The 21,880-nt window shown below is 26.9% G+C and overlaps 1 protein-coding gene across 1 annotated transcript; it reads left to right on the top strand.

Annotated features, from left to right (window-relative positions):
- The first annotated feature begins 856 nt into the window (after positions 1–856).
- Positions 857–21,296, top strand: LOC142325747 (nose resistant to fluoxetine protein 6-like). Its single transcript, XM_075367776.1, has 9 exons — positions 857–1,030; positions 1,656–1,816; positions 4,636–4,801; positions 5,387–5,580; positions 6,632–6,764; positions 7,511–7,700; positions 10,007–10,149; positions 16,147–16,252; positions 21,020–21,296. The coding sequence occupies exons 1-9, from the start codon at positions 857–859 to the stop codon at positions 21,187–21,189; spliced, it is 1,437 nt and encodes a 478-aa protein (XP_075223891.1). The 3' UTR covers positions 21,190–21,296.
- The last annotated feature ends 584 nt before the right edge of the window (positions 21,297–21,880 follow it).

The following is a 21,880-nucleotide window of genomic DNA, read 5'->3' as shown; positions in this document are numbered from 1 at the left end:
GTATCTTTCTTGTTAAAATATGTACTTTGCATGTCTAACATGATCAAGAAAATAAAATAAAAATTTCCACTTAATTTGTAATTTTTTTTTATTACCTTGTAATTTCTCCTCTTTTTGGTACTGTTTGAGGAAGAACAGTTTTGAATATTTTTAGCTAGATATAAGAATGGATTGTATTTTAATGAGTGACAAATATAAATTATTTTTTTACACTTTCATAAAACACAGACAATCAAAGTAGGATTAAGAAGAAAGAAATTAGTAAAAGAATTCTTCATTCCTCAGAGTACTTAGACTATGATTTTAAAGAATGGAAATGTGATTCCATTACAAGATTATTTTGGATATTTAGATTAAAATAGAAAATGAGCTCTTGAACTTTCTTATATTAGTGAATTATTAATATGACAGCCTAAATAGAGAACAAACTGTGGATTTTGAAGTTCTAAAATTTAGTTTACCAGTACATTAAGAGTAACTGAAAATAGATATTTAAAAAAAAACAAACTATAATCAGAAAACATTGTTCTTGCCATGGAATTTCAAAAAGGAAGGTTTGACTACAGTGCAGTTGAAGAGGGAACACAAAGATGTATTATTTTTTCCTGGATATATCATATTTTTATTAGATAAAGCTCTTAGCTTAATTTTCATGGAAAATTCATCATTGAGTCAATTAAATACGATGATCATATATATCATAATTTTTAATTGTTGTAACTTTCATATTTGCTTAATAAGATTGTACAATCTTCCAAATCTCTCATATGCTCCTGAATTTTAGTAATTATATATATTTTATTAGATTAACAGATAATTTAAAATTGTTTCAGAGACCTTCTGGAAGAAAATTGTGATGTCTTTTTCACTTTATTCAACAATTCCTGATCTCTTAAGTACCAAATTGGGTGATGATGAAATAACTTGTATTCATGGAATACGTTTCTTATTTTCAATACTTATTTATTTTTTACACAAAGGTGTTTTTGGACTTTTTGTGCCATTTACCAATAGGACAGTCATTGCTGAGGTAATCTGTATTATTAGATGTACTGTATTTTCTTCTTTGATTTTATTGACCTAAAATAACTTTTATCTTTGAATTATAATTGTAATCTGCTATTATTTTTTAAAATCTAATTTTTATTAAAAAGCGTTCAAAATCATTGTTAATTTAGCCTTAATTTTAAAATAAAAATTAGATAAAGTTGATCAACTTTAAATTAATAACCTATTCAAAAAATACATAAACAGCATTATTCTAAGTGAACAAACACAATTTAAATTTCACATTTAACTTTCAATGAATTTTAAATAAAAAAGATCCTTCAAAACTTATCCAAACTCTAGTATACATTCCACAACATTAAAATATTTACCATTCCCAGCACTCAGATTCTGAAGAAGCTTCAGAGTGAAAGCTACTAGATTTAATTTTTTGCAGTCTTAAATGAAATGCACAGTAGATGTTTTAAACAAATCATGTTTATTTGAATTCAATTTTTTAATTAGTTAAATAATTTTAATTTGTTTTTATTTTAATGTAAATAATAAAAGAAAATTATATGTTTTGAATCAACTGAATATTATTCTATCCAGGAATAGATAAACTGGTTAGCAGATAATCCTACTTTAATTCTTTTGTTTGTTTCTAGATGTTGCAAGGAAGTTGGACAATGTTATTTCGAGCTTTTTGGAATGTGGTTGACACCTTTGTTGTTATAAGTGGACTTCTAACATCATATTATAATTTTAAAAAACTAGCTAATGGAAAAAAATTAAATATTTATTCTATGTATATCAAAAGATATGTAAAGTAAGTACTATCTAAGTACTATCTATAAAGTAAGCAATATGTAATATATATATATATATATATATTAATCTGATCAACCTAAGTACAAAATTAATAAATAAAATAAAATAGGATGACATACCTTATTCCATTATTCTTGCAAGAGTGCTTTCACGAGTTACTCGCATCATCAGTTGCTCCATATACCTTTTACAAATCATTTGTGTCAGATTAGATAAAAATCACAATTAAAATTTAAATTAAAAATCATTTTATACTATACTTAAAATTTAAAACTGTTAAAAGATTGCTTTCTAAATTAAAATCAAATCAAAAATAAAACTAAAAATTAAAAAATTTTTAATTTAAATTAAAATTAAAAATTGCTTATATATAAATATGAAGCCATTTGCCAAAATTAAATTAAAAGTTAAAACTAAAATCAAAAATAAAAACAAAATTAAATAAATGAGGATTAACTAGCCAAAGTTATATGACTGTCACATGTACAGTCACGTAACTTTGGCTATATCTAATATACATATATATAAATTTAAATTTTATTAAATTCTATTAAAATGTACCATCTAGTACAGAATATTGTTATAATTAAGAAATATTTTACCTTAACTTTTCATGAAAGTACTTTCGCCAGACCCCACATCCTCAGTCATGAATGAAATAATTTTGTTATTGCATAATAGAAATTTAAAAATAAATTTAAAATTTAAAATTTTAAATAATTTAAAATAATGAAGACTGCATATTAATTTTTTTTTAGTGCTTCTTTTTACTGCAATTTTAATAAGAACATCTATCCCAAACACTATTTGATAGTATCAAATTGAAATTTTGTTTGTATTTATATATTTAATATTTTTCTATCTATTTAATTTCATGTCATCTTATTAATTCCTAATAATTCTAAATTTGTATTAATATCAGAAATAGAATGTTTATTGTTTATAAGGGCTGCCATATTATATAAACCTAATTTATTATTTTTGTGGATTTCTATAATGTTCAAGATATCTAGTTTTAAGGGATCTGTTTGTTTTTCCTATAAAAATAACATCACGATTATTACATTTAATTTCATAAATTCCACAGATTGTTTTCTTTTTTTGTCATTATTAATTTTGTTTTTTTAAATATTCTATTATGTGGTTATTAGGTTTGTATGCTGGTTTAAGTATTTCTTTATTGTAAGTTTGAATAATGTTTTCAATGATATTATTAGTGTATAAATACTTTATGCATAGTCTTTCACTCTTTTGTGTCTTATTATGTATTGGTTGTAACGCAGTTATTTTGTTACTGTGTTTTGATAGTTGTTTAATTATAAATATTTTTAATTAAAGTAGTATCATATCGATTTTAACCACTATATATTTTATGATGTTTATATCATTATTTAATTTTTCTTTGTTATAAGTGTATTTATTTGTTTACTCTATTTATCACATTTATAAAAGTTTTAATTTTATGAGTTTTATATATATATATATATATATATATATATATATATATATATATTTTATAATGAGAATATCATCAACATACTGTTCCATATTAAAACTTTATGTATATAAGGGATGTTTGCTTTCAAAATCCTGTAAATATATTTCTGAAACAATTGCTGATAGTGGAAATCCCATTGATAAGGTATATTTTTTATGTGTAATATAAGTTATTAAATTCAAAATAGTTTTGTTGACATATATTTTTATATCATTTAAATTTCTTAAGAGCAATAAATGATCATTTGAGTTACAGTCAATAAATTAATTCAAGCATTTTGAAGTGATTGAAAAGCTGTAAACTAAAAGAAAGTATAAAATACTATGTGGTTGGATGAGCTGGGAAAAGTTAAGCAGTGTATTAAGTGATAAGAAAGTAAGAGGAAATACAAAAGGAAAAATTAACTAACTGATGAGTTTAACAATGATGTAAGATTTTGATGACATGAACAGATACAAAGGTGAATAAAGTGGAGTTAGTGAAGATGAGAATGGTAAAATGGATAAATAGACTGATAAGAAGGAATAAGTAAGAGACGATTAGATTAGGGGATAGGTCAAGGTGGGTCAAGCTGCAGGAATAGAGAGTTAAGATGGTTTGAACGTGTGAAATGAAGAGTATACAGGAAACAAGATTTGGAAATTAGAATTAGTAGGAAAAAGACTGCCAACACCTAAGCAATGATGGAAAAGATAAGATTACAGAGGATTTGTGAAGAAAACCCAAAAATAGAGAGGAGTTGGAGAAAAGAATTAATGATAAGACTGCTATCCCAGTTGGAGATAAATCAGAAGAAAATGATTGATTTTGATAAAGCATGACTTGGAATTATTGTAAGATTGTTTTAATTAGTGTTCTTGAGAAATTTTTGTTTATAGGAAAATTACTTTGTGTAAAGTATTCTGTTGAGAACAAGAATTACTATATCTATTTTACTTGTCATTATTAAACTTGGACAGTTTCCTGGTCAAAATGAGCTTAATAATTGACAACTTTTAGGTAATCTTGGATTAATTATGGGTTAATATAATGTTAATAGTGTAGACAAACAAAATCTTTATGAACAAATAAAAGAGCTACCAACAATAACTTTTGTTAAAACTGTTCTGTAACAATAGTAATACTTCTGCATATAAATTTACTTGTACACAACTGAAAATGTTTTAATGTTAATATGAAAACCTCCAATATACTAAATTTTTTTTTTCAGTTATTATTCAAATAATAAAGTTTTATTTAAATTTTATTGAAATGTTTATATTACATTTTATATATCTTTAAGATCATCTACAAATACAATATTTCTTTTATTTTTGCAGGTTCACACCTGTATTTCTAATGACTATATTGACGTTACGTAATTTTGGTAATAATATTACTACAGGACCATTAGCCATTCATGTAGTTGATCATTTTATTGACAAATGTAACAACATCTGGAAATCTATTTTTTATATTAGTAATATTGATGGTGTAAACGATATGGTGAGTCTTTTTTATATTGCTGATATTAAATTTGTTGAATACTTCTTTAAAGTGAAATAATTATACAGGCACAGCAAATACACGACAATTTTTTTTTATTATTACATAAATTGTATGTAATTTTTTGTTCCAATCATTAAATACTTTTTTGTGCAATTTTCCATTCTTTCTTTATAATTCTATTGTTTTAACATCTATGGATTTCTACACCTCTCTTTTTTCTGTTTAGCTTCTGGAACCACTGTAAGGTATTGCTTCAGAGGATGAATGAGAATGATACATATACATATAAATGTAAATGAAGTGTAGTCTTGTACAGACTCAGGTCAACCATTCCTGAGATGTATGGTTAATTAAAACCCAACCACCATTTTAGAAACATGCCCTCTAGTAACTGTTTGCTTCATATATTCTAACTTTTCCCTTTGCTTTATGTTTACGCTTTTTAATATTTTATTTACATTATAATATTATTAATTATTCTTATTCCTTAGATTATATTAACTTTACATTATTTTAATACTGTTATATTAATCTAATAGTTCACTACATACATATTTACTAATTCAGCATTGTTTATTTTAGTGTTATCCACCATCTCACCAATTAATCACAGATATGCAAATGTACTTGTTATCACCATTTATTATAACTGCTTTATGGAAATGGAAAACATCTGGTTTATATGGAGTAATGTTATCAATGGCGATTCTTACTATTTATAAAGGAGCTTTTATTTATTTTGGAAATTATGAAACTGTAATCTATTATGGAGTACCGTAAGTAATTAATTTTTAATGGTTACAATGTGTTATTTTTGCCAAATGAAAACTTATACTATAAAATTAATACATTTCCTCAAATTTTTTTTATCTCATTAAGTAAAAAATTAAATAAAAATCTGAATACATTATTTAGAAGTAATATACACTTAAGTTCATCATATATACTGCAGGTACTGTATAATGTATAAATTGAAAAGGAAATGTTCATGAACTGAGAAGCTTGTCCAAAATGGAACTTGTCTTTAGGAAGCCTTGAGACAGGAACAAGGGAATCTTCAAGAGATTGATGTCCTAAGGGACTGTGTAGGTTTGATCAAAACCGTTATTAAGATGCCAGGCACAGTCTTATTTGTATATGCTATTATTAAATTTGTTTAATTAAACTTATTACTGCAAAGAAAGGTATTTTAGTATTGTAGAAGATAGAATTGATAGTGAAAATGTTGGTTGTTATGTTGAAAGTGAAATAGAGAAGGTTGAGATAATTTGGTGAGCAGTTGGCAATGCTAAAGATATTGATTGACTAAGGGAATGTTGTGTTAGTTTCAAATTTTTCTAAATTTTTTAACTTTTAAAGCAATTATTGGTACACTGACCAAGAAGTTTTATTTATTGATTTAGATTGCTTCAGCCCAATTAAGATATTTAACAAAGAGTGTTTATTAATAATAAACATTGTTTACATTATGTACAATTAATTAAGAGGCAACTTAGGAAATGAAAGTGTGAATATATTATTTGACTAGGATCAAACCAGCCAGTCCACCCTTATACAGAGTTATTTTTAACATTCTGTTTTACTTTTTAATTTAAATAGTAACTAATGATTCACAGGGGAGGCAATGGGAGATATGGCAGTAAACTAATATCATTATTGATGCCAAAGTTGTTAGACTTATGGATCATGAATTCTCTTGAATTGACCTCACCAGTAGAAAGATTATCAGCAGACACTCTAGATTAATATTTAAACTAACATTCAGTTATCAAATGTAGATTTTAAAACATGGTATGGTTAATTAATATTATTTTTAACATTTTTCAGAATAAAAATGATAGCAGAAGGTGGAAATCAGCTTTATTTAAACCCACTACACAGATTAACACCTTATCTTTCTGGGCTGCTACTTGGATATATTTTGCATATTCAAAATGTTAAATATTACAGAATATCATCAGTAAGTTTACATTTTTTTAAATTTTTAAGTTCATTTGATTTTTTTTTATCTAGCGTTTCATTTAAATTTAAATTACTACCTTTATTTTTTTTTCATTTCATATAAAATCCAAAAATAAGATAAAAATGTGAAAACAAATTAATTAATTGATCATTTAAAAAAGAAAAGATTAGTTTTATTTTGTAAAGACTTGGCAAGTTAATGGTGAACTTCTCCAATCTGCCAAGATGGGAAATCATTCTTTCTCACTAGCTACCTCTCTTACTAAACATTATCTCTTTTTTCCCATTATTATTTCTGTGGGTAAGGGTATGAGTGTAAATCGAGTGGAATTATATAATAATTCCATTTTGTAACTTTACATTGACAATTTGTTTTAATATTTAAAGAAACATCTAAATATGTAAACATGTGCAAATTTGCTAGCAGATGATATTTTAAGAGCTTTTATTTAGCTTCTTCATTTTAGGGGTTATTATTAAAGGAAACACGTTTAGATTTAGTTAGCATAAAAGAACTTTAAAGAAAATTATCCAGTTTTATACAATAAGGTATTGTGATAAAATTATATATTTTATTTGTTTTATGTTTAGGGTTTTTTAGATATGTTTTTATAATTTATAATTAAGAATTACATAATATAGCAGTAGGTAAGATATACCTTATAAAAATATGTTTTAAATGTATTATCACTCAATTAATTTATCTATTTTATGTTTTAATGTTATTTCTTTTTCTTTTGTTAGGAAACATTGAACATAGGTTGGGGTGTAGCAGTTATTTGCGCATATTATTCATTTTTTGGATTAGCTGAAGCATCTAAAAAAGGTTTTCAACATAATGTGATCCATTCTGCTATTTTTGGAATGGCACAACCTTTATTATGGAGTTTTGCTTTGTGCTGGGTTATTTTTGCTTGCCATACTAGACAAGCAGGTATTTTTAATTATTTATAGCCTACATTTTAATTTATTTTTACAAATCAGGTTAAGAAAATTCTTTGACTTCGTCACTAAAGTATAATTAATATCATAGTATGTATATGCTGAATGTGTATTCACTTTTCTCATGCTATTGTATCAACAATATCTGACAGTGTATGCTTAATCTACCCACTATTTAATTCCTAGCAAACAAACAAAAAGCTTTGAGTTCTAATTACATATTTTATCTATAAATCTATTTTATATCAAAAGGTGTGTGTACATTGTGGCAAGCAGAAGAGCCACATGGAAGAGTTGTTGCATTCCACTTGCTGAAATCAGAAAGAGAGTGATGCATAACACAGATTATGAGTGTTCACCACTCCATTACATTAACTCCCAATTCAATATTTTTAGGATTACAGTACATTTTATACCGATTTGGGAATCTTTTATTTTTAATATAACTTGGATCTTAAAAATATACTGAAAATCTAAGTTAAAGAGTAATGGATGACAGTTTATAAACACACACACACACACACACACACACACACACACACACGCGCGCACACACACGCGCGCACACACACACACACACACACACACACACACGCACACACACACACACACACACACACATATATATATATATATATATATATATATATACACACACTTGGTAATACTTATCAATCTCAGCAGGATTTTATTTAGTGTATACATTTTAGGTTAGTGACGTTAAGTGACGTTATGCCACTCTTAAGCAAATTGTAGATTCTTGTTGGGAAACCATAGTAAAAGCTTGACTAGATCAGAATCATGAAATACACAATTAACTGTAAAATTAAAAGTAGATGTGATTAAAGTTCATATTAATCATCTGAAATACAAGCATAAGAAATATGAGAAGATATTAAATATAAGAAATGACTACAAAATAAATCACAATTTAGAAGGAATTAATGAAACTCATTTTTATTTGACACTTATTTAGGAACACACTGAATGGAAAACAAAAAATCCCAGGATTTTAAACATTTCTTTATTAATATTATTTAAAAATTAATCAATAGCGTAAATTTTATACTGTTAGAATAGAATTTATACTGAAAATAATACAGGTGATAAAATTAAAAATTTTAAAAACACAGTTGTTTTGAAGAAACAACTATTGCAGTGCCATCTGGCAGCTTATAATCATAAAATTAATCTAAGAACCTGCTCTGAGGTGATACCTATGTAATGCAAAAAACTGCATCGAAATCAGTCCAGTAATTTTTGAGAAAATGGAAACAGACATACATACACATAACCGCTTAGCCCAAATTCATATACCATCTCCTTTCTGTTGTGGGAAAAATACAGTTCTATAAATATAATTTAATTAAATAATATAATTATAATTAAATTAATATAACTTATATTGAACAGACAATTCTATTGTTATCAAAAACAATAGAGTTTTGTTTACTGTTTCTATAAAGAAAATCTTTAAATTGTCCTTTGAATGGTTCAGTAATTAAAAAAAAAAAATGGCAACAGCCATAATATGTCTCTTTCTAATAAAACGAAGTACTGTATTAGGTTAAACAAAAAAAATGACAGTTTTTTTATGCCAAGTTTTATATCCGTAACATATGAGTAAATTAACATTTTTAATTTACTAAATATTAGCCTTTATGGTTTATATATTTAGGTGCCAAATAATGGTCTGACAGCCCATTTTTGTATCTTGCATATTCATTTAGATCATGTTAACTGAGTAACTCACTTTTATAACTAGGTGGATATCTATCCACCTGGTTATAACAAATCTTTCATTTGTTGAGTATTACACATCCTGCCTTCAAGTAATATAAATTTTCCTTTACTTCATAATTATTGTTAACCATTATAACTGATTACTATATTCTTTCCTTTTTATATGCTAATCTTGCTGAATGGCTACATTTTATGAAGCAACAAAGGATAGCTACTTTAAACAGGATTTACTATTTTAGTAAATACTTTACTGAAATATATCATAGCACAGAAATACTGATACAACATAACTAATTTAATTTAGTGCTTTCAATTTGTCACATGCACTTTTGCAGTACCACTATATCTTCACGTGAATAAATTAATGATTAATTAATTAAAATTTTATTTTAAAAGGCAGAACATTAACATTTTTTCTTTATTTTAAATCTCTCTTCTTGGAAAAAAAGGGATTAAGAAAATCCTTAAACAAAAAGGAGAAGTAAAATATTTTATTTTATAATGCATTTTTTTCTTTTTGATGTTGATGTAAGTAATTTTTTTTTTTGTTTTCAGAATTTCTTAATAACTTATTAAGTTGGAAAGGGTTCATAGTGTTTTCTAGAATAGCATACCCTTTTTATATGCTACAAATTTTGATTATATTTATACTGATGGTTTCAACTCAAGTTCCTGTCTATGCAACACTATTTTCAACTGTAAGTGAACAAAGTTAGATATAATTACCTTCATAAAAATATATGAGTATATTATAAGAAAACCTGATTATTTAATGAGCTACACATTATAAGTTGGGTTTTGTGTTATCATGAGATAGTAAGCACACTTACTACCACACTTAGTAAACACATTGTTTAAGAACAATTCCTTCACAAAACTATAAAAAAATATTGTAGCCATGATATCTACTTGATTTTGTTGCGACGGATAAGAATATTAAATGATCTACTGGAGACAATGTGAAATGAAATAAATAAAAAAATTCAGACAAAATAATGCTTCAAAAATACTTCTATTAATGGATGCCCATCCTGTTCACAATATCTAATAGATCAGGGTTTTTGCACAGAAGCAGATGTAAACATTTTACTAATTAATGAATTTATGTTGATAGCTCAAATATATGTTTACACAAACTTTTTTTTCTCTAGATTTATACAGCTATGCAAAAACAGGCTTATGATTTACTAAGTAAAGTCCTTATCGATTCCCAGAATTTGGAAGTATATTATAGTATTATAACATCTGGAAATGTCTTACTGAACTATGGCAATTATCCTAAAATTGACTTCTGATTGGTGGCAAGAAAGAAAAAAAATAGAAAAACAAATTTTCATACAAACAAATTACCAACATGTCTAAATTAACCTATTTATGCATACCCTTACATTCAGGGACTAACCATACTACAACAGCTTTTGCAGACTGTTCTTGAAGAACTCTCTGCTAATTATTAATTTCATTAATGAACTAATCATTAGTTTGCACTTAGAAACTAATGACTACTTAGTACTTACTGATTAGTCAGTGGAATATTCATTTGGTGAAAAAATGGAGAAATGGTAGCTACTTAACATTAAATCTAAATTGAAGGTATGAATATATTATCTCCATAAATTTTCCTCTTAGGAAAGAATGTTAGGATGATTTTTTATCAGAGGAAGGGCACTTCTCTGTTTACGAGGTAATGACTCTGCAGATTGATCTTTGATGGTTGGGTTAACCACACATCTCAGGAATGGTCGACTTGAGACTGTACAAGACTCCATTTCATTTACATTCATACATATCACCCTCATTCATCCTTTGTTATACCTTATGGTGGTTTTAGAAGCGAAACAGAAAAAAGGTCGATCACCAACCCACCATTTTCTTCAACTTTGAGCCCTTCTTCCTTGGACATACAGAATGGGAAATGTGTTAATACTATTATCTGTGATGTCAAATTGGTGTCATCTTGTTACTGATTAAGGTAGTTTTGTTTTCTGGTCGGTGACTCACCCTTTGGTTGTCCAGGTTCTCTGTTTGCTTTTGGGGAGAGGTTTTCAAAAGGATAATTAGTGGCTGAACAGAAGTAAAGGTCTCCTTTTTATTAATAGCCTAAATCTAAAATTTAGAATAAATTTTCAGTAGTTAGACTCACTATTATTATTTACTATTTGAATGCATTATATCATAAATCCAGAATGAAATATTATAGATACTTATCACTACAATAAAGCTAATATGTAAATTTTAAAGAATAAGTGATGAGTTATAAAAATTAATAATATTAACAAATATCTGTTGCTTTCATTTTTTTTTTAGTTTCTAGTAATTATACTGTTAACCAAAAATCTGACTGAACATAACTGCTATGTATTTATATTTTGTCTCATACTCTACCAACTTATCTAATGCCGATGGGCTCTCAATAACTACTGTTCACTTCTTGCACATTGAGGCTCATAACTACATTCTTAGAATTATTTCAGTATAGAAATACAAAAGGACATGAAAAACTATTATTAATTTTAAAAAACTTAAAAATTATAATAATTTTTAATAGCTGAGAGTAATAAATTTTTCTAGTTAAAGATTTAGCTGAAGACATGATCCTCAAATTCAAAAATTTGTTTGTTGCTGAATTGACTGAAGGATAAAGCAAGTGAAGACTGGATATTTTTTACTACAGAAAAAATTATAAATATATTAAAAATTTAATTAATTATAAAATGAAAACCACCAAATACAGTACATTAAATGTAAGAGATACTGACCAACTGTAGCGCTTTCAAAGTGATTACTTCATCATCACCAGTCCATGATTCATGCATTGGTGGTTGTCTCTTACTTTTAATGTAATGTTTTGATGGTTTTGATTTTATAGTTGCTTAATTATGTTACTCAATACATTGGAAGAAAGAATATTTGAATATATATTTATATAAATAATAAATAAATATATATATAAATAAAAATAAGGGTATAGTATTCTATGTGTGGCTAGCCACATAATAAAATATTTTTAATTTTTTAACTTTAAATTTTTGATATTTTGATACATTTTTATGTGATGTAATTTTAACATTTGAATTTAATGTGTGATTTGAGAAAAAAAGAAAATTTTAACTGATGATGAGGGAAAACCTCAAAAATGCTATTAAAAAATAATAAGCATAAGGTAAGAAGCATTATTACATTTTGTACTCTTGGTGGTAAATGGTTTTTATACTTTTGTCTTTGAAATATTAGTACAGATGGCAATTTGGAAAAATACAAATAACAAAAGAATTGTTTTTGCTAAGTTAATTAAATAAATATATATATGGTAATAGACATGAGGTTTTTAATAAAATGTAATTAATTGCAAAGATGATCAAAAAGAACTGGATTGTGATTTAAATAAAATTGGGAAAGGAAGGGCAACTACAAAATTTTTAATTTCCTGTTCTTAATGTACTTCTGGAAACTAAAATTTGCTTATTTGATACATTTGTAAGAATAGCATATATACTTCAAAAGACTTCTGAAAAAAAATGGTAAGTCTTTGAGGTGGCTTTTTTGGAGAACAACATTTTACTTTTTAGTCACAGATTAAATTAAAAATGAAGTTATTTGAAGTAAAAGTTGGTGTGATGAAATCAGTTTTGGACTAAATAACAGCAGTTTTATGGTAAGCCACCACTAACAAAGAATATCTGATGACAAAATACTGATGAAGGCTTAGGCATGGAACTCAGAATATGTGGAATGTCAAGAAAGAGGCTGATAAATAAAATAATCTTAGCTGTGGAAAAAAGGTATTGAAGACATTAGCAGTTTTTAAGTTTGAAGATTAGGGAGATAATAAATACTTCATGGTTTATTTATACCGGAAAGAATAGTTTGTATTTTAGAATATAAAAAATAAACATTATGTACCACTGAGATAAAAAAACAAATGAATACTCAGTGTGACAATAGTTTAGTATAATTTATATCTAAAATGTCTTTGAATATTTAAAGCAAGGAAAGTCTTGATTTGCTTAAGAATATCGTCTAAATCTGATAAAGCTTTATTGGTATAATATTATAATGAATTAAACACAGCTTCATTAAAAAATAAAAAAAAAAAACATTATATTGTATCTTGTAGCTTGTCTTATATTATGTATGTTAAATAAAGTCTTATATAAGTTTGCTAAACATTATAAAAATATTCTACTTTATTTAATACTTGGTTTTTCATGTCTGATAAGAATTATTGTTTTTATTATTTACTAAAATTATTTAAATTTAAAAAAAATTATTTACATGACATTTATAGATCATGGAGAATATTTGTTAATGCAGAATGGAATAAAATGTTTAAATAAAATTTTACTAAATTATATATGAGGAAAAAGAGTTATTCACAATCTACACAAGAACAAAGATGAAGATGAAGAAAAGCAAGCATAATTTAAAAAGGATTGAGACAAGAATGTGCTCATCAATGCTTTGTTCTCATTGTTTTTCAACTTATATCTCAAAGAAATAAAACAGAATTACACTGGAAAGAAATAACTACCAGTGAAAAGAAAGTAAAAATAAGATTAGAACAAATATTCAAGGAGAAGAACAAAAGTGTTAACATTCACTGATGGCTCTTTTTTAAGAAAAAAAAAATGTTTAAAAGAAGAATAGAATAAACATAAAGAAATATAAGAGAAAGCAGAATTATGAAAAATCAAATTTTAAAGTAGGAGTGATATACCAGAAGTTCTAGAATTAATTAATTAATTGAATCTATTAAGCAAGAGTTGATCATATAAAGGTTGATGATATAATGGTAATATCAAAAACATACTGGTACAAGGAGGGAGAACTTTCATTCAAAGAAGAAAGTCTTAGTACCAAATACACATTTAAGAATTAGACAGAAATTATTTAAAATATTGATTATTTCAAATATTATTTGAAATTGAATAACCTTTGGTCATGAAACACAGAAAGTAATAAAAATAGAAAGGAAAAGAATAGAGGCCTTTGGTATGTGATGTTATGGGAGGATTTTGAAAATTAGGCGTTGATAAAGGGAGACACAAAGAGACCTTAAAACTTGTGAAGAAAAAAGAAATACATAGTAGAATCTTGTGAAGAGATGAACTTAATTTCTGGGATATGTGTTAAGAAATCCAGGTTTAATTAATTTGGCAAGACAGATGTGCAGAAAATAAAGTGTGTAAAGGAAGACAGTGATTGGAGTATGTAAAACAGCTACTAAAAATGTAATATAGAAAATTTATTAGAATGAGTAGCACAAAACAGAAAAGAAAGCAAGGGAATAGCATCAAATAATTTAAATGATGAACCAAAAATTGTATATCAGAATGTCTTATACATGGTATTTAATTTAACCTTACAATGTGCAGCTTAAATACATTCAATTGTTTTAAGAAGTACTTAAGAACTTCATTGTTATCACTATAATGCTTTTTTTAAATAGCTTGTTTAAACAATTTAGTTACTTAGTTTATAAGCTGGAAAAATATGTTTCTTTAAATATATGCTGATTTATAACTTGTATGCACGTTCTTTTTTCTGAATTGTGCCAAATTTAAAAAAAAAAACGAAATAGTGTAGTTGAAATAAGAATTTTTTTAAGTATTTCATTATTCTTTTACAGGATTGAATCATTGTATTTGTAATATCTTTTTGATATTAAGCAAAGGTTTTTAGTACATTTTAGATATACTGTACTATTTTACAGGTGTTGAAGGTTACTGAAATTTATTTATTGTATTTATTGGCAAACTGAAGCAAATTTTGATCTAAGGTACAACAGTACTGATGTTTTTGTTCTTTGAACCTGTCTGGGGTTATAACTGTTTAAAAAGAACTGTTTATAAAATTAAATAATCTTCATACATGTGGTTTTTAAGACAAAAAATAAAACAACAAACAATTACACAAAAATACTCTCATCAAATAAAAAAAATGTGCCAGAAATATATAGATAAGTAGGGTGCAACTTCAACAAATTAAGATGAATTCATAAAGTACTCCACAGAACTAGAGAAAAACAGAATAAATATTTATCAACAACTTCATTTAAATGAATCATAAATAAATCAACATTAACCAAAAAGAATACACCATTGGGTGGTAGACAGGATGGGGAATTTAAGAAGATTACATCACCTTAATTCATCTGTCATTAAGTAAGTAACTATGATTGAGAGTTATCCTAAGGTAAAGAACGTTGGATGCAGTTCACTAGATGCTGTTGGCATTTTCCAGTAGCTAATGACCAAAGCAGCACATGTTTCTTATAAAAAAAAAATCTAAACACTATTCAACATTATGAGATATACATAAATATTCATTACACTGAAATAAATACTCCTAAAAAAAATTGTCTTAAATTAAAAGTTCTAACAATAATAACGTCTGGTTGGAACATAATGCAAAACAGAACTGCTAGTTTCAGCAGAGAAAATTTAAAATTGATGAAAATGTTTTAATGTAATTATGTACTACAGAATCATCTGTCAAAGTTTACATTTTGTTATCATTAATAAATAAATGGCTTTTTTCTCAAGTAAATCTAAAGAAATAATTATTTTTTGTTACATTAATGGGTTGTTCTTCAATAATTAGATATATCTTAATATTACATATCTGCTTATTATTTCATAGAGGGTAAAGTCTATTATAAAGAAAAACTGTTAATCATATCTCATTTTTTTCAGATTGATTTAAATGAGATTATGCTGGTGTTGGGTGCATCAGTTATTTATTCTCTGTTGTTTGTTTTACCACTGAAAAGTATCATCTTGGCTGTGGAGGGTGAAAAATGTAAGTACATCATTTATTGTATAGAATGTTACAATAAGCAAAAATTTGGTCATTACTGTTATATATTATTCTCTCTAAGAGACTGTTCCATGTTACTTTGATCAACTCTCCTTAGAGCTTGTCCTCCTGAGACTTCCTTAGTTCATTTTGAATTTTTCACTGGAGAATTATATTTTAAGTAACTGATGGTGAAGAAACTCGCTAACCTGTTTGCATTTTCTAGAAATAAATCAATATCACCTTATGTTTTCCTACACTGTGCACTAGATACTATTTTTAAGTACATTGTGAAAAAAAAAATTAAATAAAACAGTAATATCAAAAGAGTTTTAATGTAACTCTTTCTAGTGCCACCACTGGTAAGTTTCAAAATAAAAGTAATCTTGGGCATAGTTTTTTTATATTTTTTTTGTCCTAATCACAAATTTGAGATTTAAAATCAAGACATTTATTAGAATATGTTAAATAAGATATGTTAAACATCTGAGTACTAAGTGTGATATTTCGCAATCATAAGTTTACATGTCTATCATTAATTAGAACAGCTAATTAAAAATCATTTTTATATACATAACAAATATCAAAAAACAGTTGGAAGTTCGCTTGAAAAGCATACTTTTGAAGAATAAAATTCAGTGATAAAATTTCAGTTACTGGAAGGTATAAAAATATATGAAATTTACTCTCTAATGCTTGAGAAAAATGGTAAATATATGAACACTAAATTTTTATGAGTAATCGAGTGTTTCAAAAGTGCCATATTAGTGTTACCTAACCAATGTGTCAGAAGACCAAATGAGCTTATCATAACAAACTTTGAAATCTTGCACTGATAAATTTATTCAAGAAGAGAGGAAAGTTGCAATTAAAATAACTGCTGAAAATTTCAATCTGTATGTTGTTAGTTCACTGAATTATTCACTGCAAACTTATCTTACTATTAAAAATCTGAACAGAGTCATCCAAGTTTGCTTAATGATAAACTTAAAGAACCACACTTTCAATGTGTAGGGAACTCAAAAAATTTACTTGACTGAAGGGATGGATTTTAGGAAAGAATAGTAACTTCCGATGGTATCTGGGGCAATCATTATCAGTTGGGAGGTGGTTCAGGTACCAAAACATGGAGTGGAGGTACCTCAGTTCTTTAATCAAGAAGTAATTCAAGACCTAATCAACAGCCAAGAATTATTTTAAAAGTATTAATTATTTTATTAGTTGTATTAATTAAACAAGTTGTAACAAAATAAGTAATTTGCTTTCACTTTATTTTTTGTTATATGAATGAATATTAAACATTAATCATCCTTTAATAAGGACAACTAATTACACTGGTCAATAGTACATCAGTAACATGGAACAAATTATCATTTTGCTTATAATTTAAATAACAATCATTCAAATAAAGTCCCAGCACATAACATTTTTATGTTACTGTCACTTTAATTGCCGAAGTCTACCATAATCTAGTATCTCTCAATGGCCAGTTGATGACTCTATTAGCTGGTAGTAGGGATATTGAAATGTTTATGTGTGTTTACTCCCTGTACAGATACAATCTTTGGTCATATGTTTGAATGTTTTTTTAAGCACAGTTTATTTTCAAATAATCACGTTTCCTGTAAACCACAGATTCTGTAAAAATTCATCAGATAAGTTTTGTTATGCTTGTGGACATTTTGTATTATAGTTAGCTTTATAGCAAAGAAGTGAAAAAATAATATATTATATTTTGGTTGTAAAATTGGGAGGATTGAGATAAACATTCAGCTCCTCATGTTGGTTGTAGAACTGTAAAGTTATTCCTCTCCAGGGAGTAAAAACAACAAAGGTTCTATGCCATTTGCTATCCCTATAATGTATCTTGAGTCTACCAATCAGTTTTAGGATTGATATTTTTGTCTTATGAGAACAGAAGGACTAAATATAAAAAATAAAAACAGGAAAAAATATAAATAAAATTGAATATCTGAACATTTAATTTTCTCTTAGGCCAGTTCCTCATGGAGAAGGCTTACAGATATCAACAATGCCATTGAATTGGAATGATATTAAAATTATAAAGCTTTGTTACAGTGGTGATGCACAAACTGATGAAAATTTATATCTTTCTAAAAACTTGTGATCACACTTATATTAATCAAATATCCAGAAATGTAGTGTGGTAATCAAATAACTCTATCTTTTCCGTCAAAACAAATTGAATGATTTGGTGTGTGACTTGAGCCTATCAAAGCAGACAGAACAAGTATTTCCATAGTTAGTCATAACTATGGAATAAGTTGAAAATAGCTAATAGAAAAGCATAGCTAATAGCTAATGGAATAGCTGCAAATAGCTATTAGATATTAGCTTATAAAAAACAACACAAAAGCATTTTGTAAAAAAGAAGTGGTAAAAAACTTTCTTTTGAGCCAGTTGATCAAACTGTGTTGTTGAATCTGAAAAGATTCTTCTTTCTCTACTTCACATCACGTTAATATTATGAAATTTTTTATATAGGCCATGGATAAAAAAGGTGAAGGTTAAACATTACATAAAAGTTTTTCAAGAAATAAGTGAAGCCAAACTTAAAATATATTTCTGGGTCTGATATTAGAAAAGGGATTCATATCCTGCTTTTGAAGAAAAATTAACCAAAAGGACTTAGTATGGAAATCATTTGTTACGATTAAAGGTTTCAATGTTTTGCTCACTATGTAATTTCTGTGCAATTCATAATATAATAATTGAACATGTATTTTAGAATAAAATAATCAAATCTAAATAACATATAATCATCATATCTTTGCAATAATAATTTTCTGAAAATAAAAAAGCAAGTTAATCTAACAAGTCGTCAGGTTCACTATCTTGATCGTCATGGAGTTTTATAATAAAATGATTCATTGTTTCTTTTTGCAGTACTTCTTTGATAAAATTGTCTTCCTGAAGTTTTTCAGCATGACTAATGTACTAACCCAATCATCAGTAGTTATATGTTCAGTAGTATCATTCAGAAACCCTTTAATATCTTTTATTTTAAAAGTATTGTTTCTGTCAGCAATATACTTTTTAATCTGTGCCTGCAGAAGTTCAGTTGAGTTAAATTGACAGTGGTATGGTAGAAGGTGTACCACACCTTCCACCATACCACTCTGACAACTCGTCAACCTCATAAATTTTATATTTTCTTCTATGTTATTGAACAATATTTAGAAGATAAAGGTTAGTGATTAAACAACCAGGGTCAATGTTTTTCTCTTTTAACTCTTCCCTTATGTCAGATTTCTTTGTGTTGCTAGTCTGCACCTTTTCCTTATATCTGGAATGGTAACTTGTGTTAACCAATGGCAAAATCCTTCTTCTAATCTATAAAGCAAATCCATGAACCAATTTGTAAAAACCTCTGCATTTATATTATCATTGAAATCACCAGATTTCTTTAATTGAAACAATAGTAATAAAACCATACCTGGCCAATCCAGCATGACTCAAAATGAAATGGCAACCTTTATTAACAAGAGCCTTCAAGCCACCTGCACTTGATGAATTTTGCCAGTTATAATTTTTTGAGTGGTTCTAATTTATCCAAGTTCCATCTAAATAAATAATAGGGAGTGGATTTTCTTTGTTTCAAATATTATGCATTTTTTGAAGGAATGCCTCCAGTGGTAAAACAATATCTTGCCTTTCCATTAAAAACTTTCTAACATCGTTACATTTTTTGAATGAAAATCCAGGATCCTTAAAAATTATAAGACATAATGCTACCAGTGTAATTAATTTTCTTTTTGTAAAGTGGGTTTTACTTTATAAATAGTAGGATATTCCCCCTGTCACAGAACTCAAGAGTGGTTCTACAGATCACCTCCTTATTAAAATCATTCAAATCTGTCATCGGTTTATTATCTGTGTGGGTTTATGTGTCACATATCTTATTACCCTCTGTAGTAATTCACTTAACAGTTCTGACGGAAACACAACAAGCATCTGCTGTAGCTTGTTGAGAGTTGGAAAAACTCTCACAGAAAACATCGTTGGATGTTTTTAAATGTTGAAAGTAACAATAAACATTATACACAATGTTATAATTCCTACAATCACAGTTATAAAGACATGTACACTGCATAACGAAAGCACGGCCCTTTTTCACAGCAACTTGTACATGGTCACACAGAGTAGGAGAGTTGGGTCATACTGGGGAAGACAAGGCAAGTAGATGCTACTGACAGGCAGTGGGGAAAACTGCGATGAAGGGAAAATAAATCATGGGGTGTTGAACGTTGATAAATATACATTCTCTACATTTACATTGTGGGAAATTTTGGTGAAATTAGCAATGAATAAGGAGAGTGATTCCACTAGGACTTTAGGACCAAAGAGGAACGATACATTCTGGTGGGACCCAGTGATTGTGACAACTACTGGTTAGTAATCGTATGTAGGGTATATTATATTATATTATATAGGATACGTTATTATGCTGTAGCTTTTTTTATGTAGCTTAACATATTATCATCTAGTTGAATAAAACATTATTTCATGATAAATAAAAAAGATCCTTAATAAAACAAGTTTTCCAATTATTATTATTATTTTTAATTGCCATTAAAATTATTATTTTTTTGCTATTTTTTATGACATGCATCATTACTCATAAAAAAAACTACGTGTTACAGGTTTTTGCATTTTTTAAATTTTCACTACAAAATCAATAAAAAATAAACAATTTCACTGATGTTGTATAAAAAAATAGTTTTTTTTATTATTTGCATTTCTTTTCAGCTATTAAGAATTGTGAAGAAAAAATTAAAACCATAGAAAACATTGAAATGGAGGAAACAGAAGAATATAAAGTATCATCAACTAAAGAATTAAAGAGACAAAAATCAGCAGTCAATGTTTTAACACTACTAGAAACATTGGCACCAGACAATGAAACAATGTTGTTGTAGAATTAAGCAGCTTATAATAGTATTTATTTTTATTAAAAATGTAATAAGTGTAATTTTTTCTATCAAAAAACAAATAAATTAATTTCAAGTACCTTCCAGAAGCAACTTCTACAATCAAATTATTGTTGTTGATTTATTGTTATTTTTTATATTATTTTGTAGTGTGGTTTAATGATACTTAAATTAATGAAGTAATTCATGTAGTTAAATGTTAAGCAAACAATTTTTTATACAATAATAAAGTTATTGCAAATTTTTATTATTTAAAAAAAAATAATTTTTCATTGTTGTTATTGTTGGGTTATACCATTACAGCATTAAATAAGTCAGATTAATCTGATAAGCACCTCAATTTCAGTTTTCGCTCTATATATAGCTGTTGGATAGGTAGAACTATTCTCACAAAACCACACAATTTCAAAGAGTGCAGTAATTTTACAGGTCTCCAGATCCTTAGCATGATTCCAGTGAGTATCTGACCAAAATCCTCAGAATATCTCTGGAAAGAAGGGATTAAAGAAAAGGGAAAGGAGTGGATAATGAGATTGAGACAATTTACCTTTGTTGGGACAATGAAGTTTAGCTAACAACCCCATCTAAAGAATGCTTCAAAACCTCTTTTAGGCAAGGTACATCCAATCTTGCCATAGTTCTAGGAAGATTAGAATATTTTACTCTGGGTGAAAATAAC

The sequence above is a fragment of the Lycorma delicatula genome, chromosome 5, assembly GCF_047948215.1.
Source record: "Lycorma delicatula isolate Av1 chromosome 5, ASM4794821v1, whole genome shotgun sequence".
Taxonomy (NCBI): Eukaryota; Metazoa; Arthropoda; class Insecta; order Hemiptera; family Fulgoridae; genus Lycorma; species Lycorma delicatula.
Note: the sequence above shows the minus strand (reverse complement) of the source record. Positions and strands in the feature narration are given on the sequence as shown.